At 41.9% G+C, this 4,224-nt stretch overlaps 1 protein-coding gene across 2 annotated transcripts; it reads left to right on the forward strand.

Annotated features, from left to right (window-relative positions):
• Positions 1-572: 572 nt before the first annotated feature.
• Positions 573-3,818, forward strand: LOC112287891 (mitochondrial outer membrane protein porin 3). 2 transcript variants are annotated; one of them, XM_024531492.3, is made up of 5 exons: positions 573-683; positions 819-1,098; positions 2,297-2,392; positions 2,558-2,720; positions 3,193-3,818. In XM_024531492.3, exons 2-5 carry the CDS (start codon positions 835-837, stop codon positions 3,540-3,542), a joined length of 873 nt encoding a protein of 290 aa, XP_024387260.1. In that variant the 5' UTR covers positions 573-683; positions 819-834; the 3' UTR covers positions 3,543-3,818. The 2 variants fall into 2 exon arrangements, with proteins under 2 accessions (XP_024387260.1, XP_024387259.1); XM_024531491.3 differs by having other exon boundaries at positions 573-1,098.
• The last annotated feature ends 406 nt before the right edge of the window (positions 3,819-4,224 follow it).

Here is a 4,224-nt window from a genome sequence, read left to right on the forward strand (position 1 = left end):
ACACACACACATTATTACAATTGTTTAATAAATAATATTATAGATCTTTCTGAATTATAAGTATAAATTTAGCGAAATAAATAAAAATAATTAAAAATTATCCCTAAAAAAATATAATTTCACACAAATACCCTTGAAAAAAAAACAACGCAACCTTCTCTTTTTTACAGCAAACAAAGAACAAATAAAAATAAACACTAATCACGTAAGTTTTGACGTATGTTTTGATTCTATACAAGAGAATTTGCGATAACACAGGTTGATACCCTTGAACTTAATCATACCCGGGACACAAGTGCAAGAGACCTTAGTGATACCCGTCCAGCACCCGCCTAAAACTGCGACGAGCAGGGGACCGTGCAATGCCGAACATGGGCATGGCACGTACGCATGCAGAAACACTTGGCAGGGGGTGATTGGGGAGACCCAGTACACGTGGCGGGGGCGTGGCTGCGGCTCACTTGCAGTGGTGGCAGTCGCCGTCCGTTGTGGCTTGTGAAGGTCGTTGTTCGCGAGGGTCCTCTGCTCAGTTTTAGACTTAACGGCGCATCTCCTCACGCCAGAAATCCAGCCATTCCTCGTGGTTACTGACCCGTCTCTCTCTCTAGGGCTCGCCGCTGGGTTTCCGACGCGCTTTCGATCATCGTGTTTGGTGGGTTCTAGCCCCAGAAAGGTCGATCCGGGTGCGCAGTTGCTCCCCACTCCTTCCCTTGTGAGGGAGTCTCGATCTTCGTTGTTGGGTGCTTGCATTCCGCTGCGTTGTGAATCTCTGGAGTGGGGTTTGAGTTTTTGCGGCTTGTTTTGGCTTGGTTTTGAAGCTTGTGAAGCACAGCCATGACGAATGGGCAGAAAGAGCCACTGCTGGCGCGCATCGGCGGGCCAACGCTGTTTCAGGATGTCGGGAAGCAGGCGAAGGATTTGGTGACCAAGGGATTCGTGGGTGGGCATACTCTCATGGTGTCGTGCATTGGTCCGCGCGGAGCGACTTTCACCACCACTGCCACGATTGTGCAGGACATTACGGTGGGGATTGTCCAGGCTAACTTCCTGGAAGGCAACACTACGCATAACCTCTCCTTCGCTACCACGGGCAACCAGGTATTCGATTTTTAGATTGCTTCCGTTTCGTTTTCGTAATTCCCCTGTGCCATTCGTTTAGGATTTTGTTTTGTTTTGTTTTGTTTTGTTGTGATGCATTTCTGGAAATCCTCAAATTCAGGATTGTTTGTGAGGGGCTATTGAGTATGGCGGTTCGTAGTGTTTAATCGTAATGTGTCGGAACTTCTGTTTTGCAAATTTGAAAATAAATTGGTAGAGGGTAACTTTCCGCCTTAAGTGTATTTGGTTATTTACTGTTTAGTAGGACCCGTAGGATTCATCACAGAACAGTAGAAGATGCAGTTTCAATCATTTGTTTGTTTCTGTATGTACACGAGTTTCTATTACTAGAGCCAATATTTTAAGATTTTGGTCAATGTTCAATGGTCTTGGTGGTAAGTTCATAAAATTCCAATTATTTGAGATCAATATATTAACGTATTCTTTATTTTATTTTATTTTATTTTAAATGTAAGCAGTGAACAACATCAAACTGTGGTCGTACACTAAACTTTGTGTGAATTTTGTTGATTGGTACCTTGTGTATTTTGTTGGTTTTCGTTGTTGAACTCGTATATTGTAGCTCCGTTTTGATTTAACTCCTGATCGATAATTGTTTAGGAGCTATTGACATGTGGGTGTTTGAAGCTTTTGACAAGCCGATTTCTTGTTTCATTTATGGTTGATGGGGTACGGAGTGTCATGATCTGTGTGGCACTTTTAATAATTCACAGTTAGCAGGTGTTGAAAGGGTACGTTGTATGTAGATTACGTACTTTCAATCGCTCATTGCGTGGTAAACCTGCGAATTGTCGCTCAGTGAGAGCAAGAAGGAATTATGTTAATATTGATATAGCCTCTGATCGTGGGATTAAAAGCATCTGGGAAGTTCTAAATCTGTGGAACGAAGGCTGCCGGAATCAGAATATCAATAAGTAATTGACCGCTGAAATATCATGAGAGAAATAACAACCCCGTTTCATGCTGCTTGGAGAGCTAAACCGGCTGAGGACAACTCTTTGTTGGAATTCAAATTACTCATTTTTATTTTAAGGGTAAAATTCACTAGCGAGAGAAACTATGAAATTATTTTAGAGAGCTTATTAGGAAATTAAGGACTAATATCCGGTGACAATCGTGCCAGTCATTTGCATTTTTTACCATCTTATATAATTAATTCTTCTACGGGTTTTTGCAGATTCAAGCCCAATCAACCATATCAAACTTTGGAGTGTCAGGATTGACCGCAGGTGTTCAGACAAGTTTTCCTAACGGCGAGAATGGCAAAGCCCATGTATATCAATGTTCCAACTCTACCTTTCTGTGTCACGGAGCACTTAATTGCGTTATAAGTTGTCAAATAGGGTGTTTGTGAGATCGTGTTCCATTACTTCATCTGTTGTAGGATTACCTAGGTGTATTTTCTTATGTCCATAGATTTCTGTTTACTTTGTGACAGATCACCTACTCGCATGATTTTGCGGCTCTCCACGCCAAAATTCATGGATTCAAAGCTGCACCTGATCTTGAATTGTCCGCAAATTTGGGAAACAAAAAGCTCTTTGCGGGAGGTTCGTTGTTGTACAACACAGATTCAAGAAACATTAACATGACTAGAGCTGGTAGGTTTTCCGAATTGGAATTCCAACGTTTCTCGAATACCAAAATTTGCCTTAATCATCTTCAAAATTCTCGCATCACTTCTTTTTAAAATGTTTTCATCAGTTCATTTATATGCCACTAGCGGCTTGATAACATTCTCTAACACCCCCTTGGATGGACATTAGAAATGGCATCCGTGATACCATTCTAATTGGAGTTCGTGACAACCTTAAAATGTAGAGGATAGATGAAAGGAACCATGGATGAAAGCACAATGAAAGGTCTCAAAAGTGAAGCTAGGTGGCTCTTGTTCCTTAAATCTCGCTTCTTTCTTTGAATGTTATACGAAGAAGCATACGGTCATACGTGTTTAACTGCAAGAGCAGCATGCGGTCTTATGTATCTGAAGATGTAAGCTATCATTACCGATACTGTTTTAGTTTCGGATCTTGATATTGATGCTCATGTTCCATGACGGTTTATGATGCGCAGGTATTGGGTATGCGACTGAAGAGTTCACGGGATCTTTGATTGTCGACCCCCTCATTGAAAAAAGTTTTGACCTCTACTTGACGCGTCAACTGTCACCAAGATGTCAAGTTGGTACCCACATCAGCCGCTTATACGAGAAGGGGCTCACCGCTGCAAGGGTCGCTGGATCATACGTCTACAACGGACAAACCACATTGAAGGGACGGTTTGATGATAAGGGTTTGGTTGCTGGCCTTCTGCAATTCTCTCCCAACCCTCTGGTAACATTCAGTCTGCTTGCTGAGGTGAACTCTAGAGACTTGAAAGCTCAGCCAAACGTTGGGTTGAGCCTGTCTTTCCTCGCCACCTGAACTGCAGCAGTTGTCTGGAAATAAGGTTCAGACATGGCAATGGGTTTAAGTACAGGGTGCAGATGACGAGCAGTTGCTTCTGGTTTTTTAATAAATCTGGAAGTGTACTGCAGGTAGAATTTTCACTGCTTTAGTATTTGGCATAGAAATGCGTTCGAAAATAGAATTCGACAAACAAATGGCTTGATGTGCGGGCCCCACTTTTATGACAAAATCTCATCACATTCAATGGTGAGGTTCTCAGTAATCCTTTGTAAAGGCAATTCTTCTTTCAAACCGAAGTCTCTGTTGCCTGCTCTGATTTATGTAGGGTTGTGGCTTTTGAGTAACTTATGACACAGGTTCTGCTTGTGCTACCGGATCAGATCTCTGAAACCATAGGATTTAAACGTTCACAGTCGCATTCAAGTATTGAAATGAAGTAGATGCTGTTTGGATATGGAATTCGAACAATCGAAACACGCTTCGCGGACGCGTTTATCTCCAACTTCGGCTGTTGAATCCAGTTGCTTGTAGAGCAGGATTTCTAATAACTGTAGAGGAATATACCAACTGCACTTGATTTGAATTGCCTGAGAACTAGTTGTCATTTCCCATAATTTCCATGGGAATGCGAAATCTGAATTTGCTACTTTGTTGTATAAGAAAAGAATGTGTGTATGTTAAGAGTGTTTTGCATGAA

The sequence above is a fragment of the Physcomitrium patens genome, chromosome 10 (assembly GCF_059467195.1).
Source record: "Physcomitrium patens ecotype Gransden chromosome 10, ASM5946719v1, whole genome shotgun sequence".
In the NCBI taxonomy this organism is placed as follows: Eukaryota; Viridiplantae; Streptophyta; class Bryopsida; order Funariales; family Funariaceae; genus Physcomitrium; species Physcomitrium patens.

What these genes read in the sequence shown, in the direction of transcription:
- LOC112287891 (XM_024531491.3), top strand. Translation starts at nt 835, where the DNA reads ATGACGAATGGGCAGAAAGAGCCACTGCTGGCGCGCATCGGCGGGCCA. An exon ending in TCGCTACCACGGGCAACCAG is followed by an intron (nt 1,099 to 2,296) that starts GTATTCGATTTT and finishes GGGTTTTTGCAG; the next exon opens with ATTCAAGCCCAATCAACCAT. An exon ending in GCGAGAATGGCAAAGCCCAT is followed by an intron (nt 2,393 to 2,557) that starts GTATATCAATGT and finishes ACTTTGTGACAG; the next exon opens with ATCACCTACTCGCATGATTT.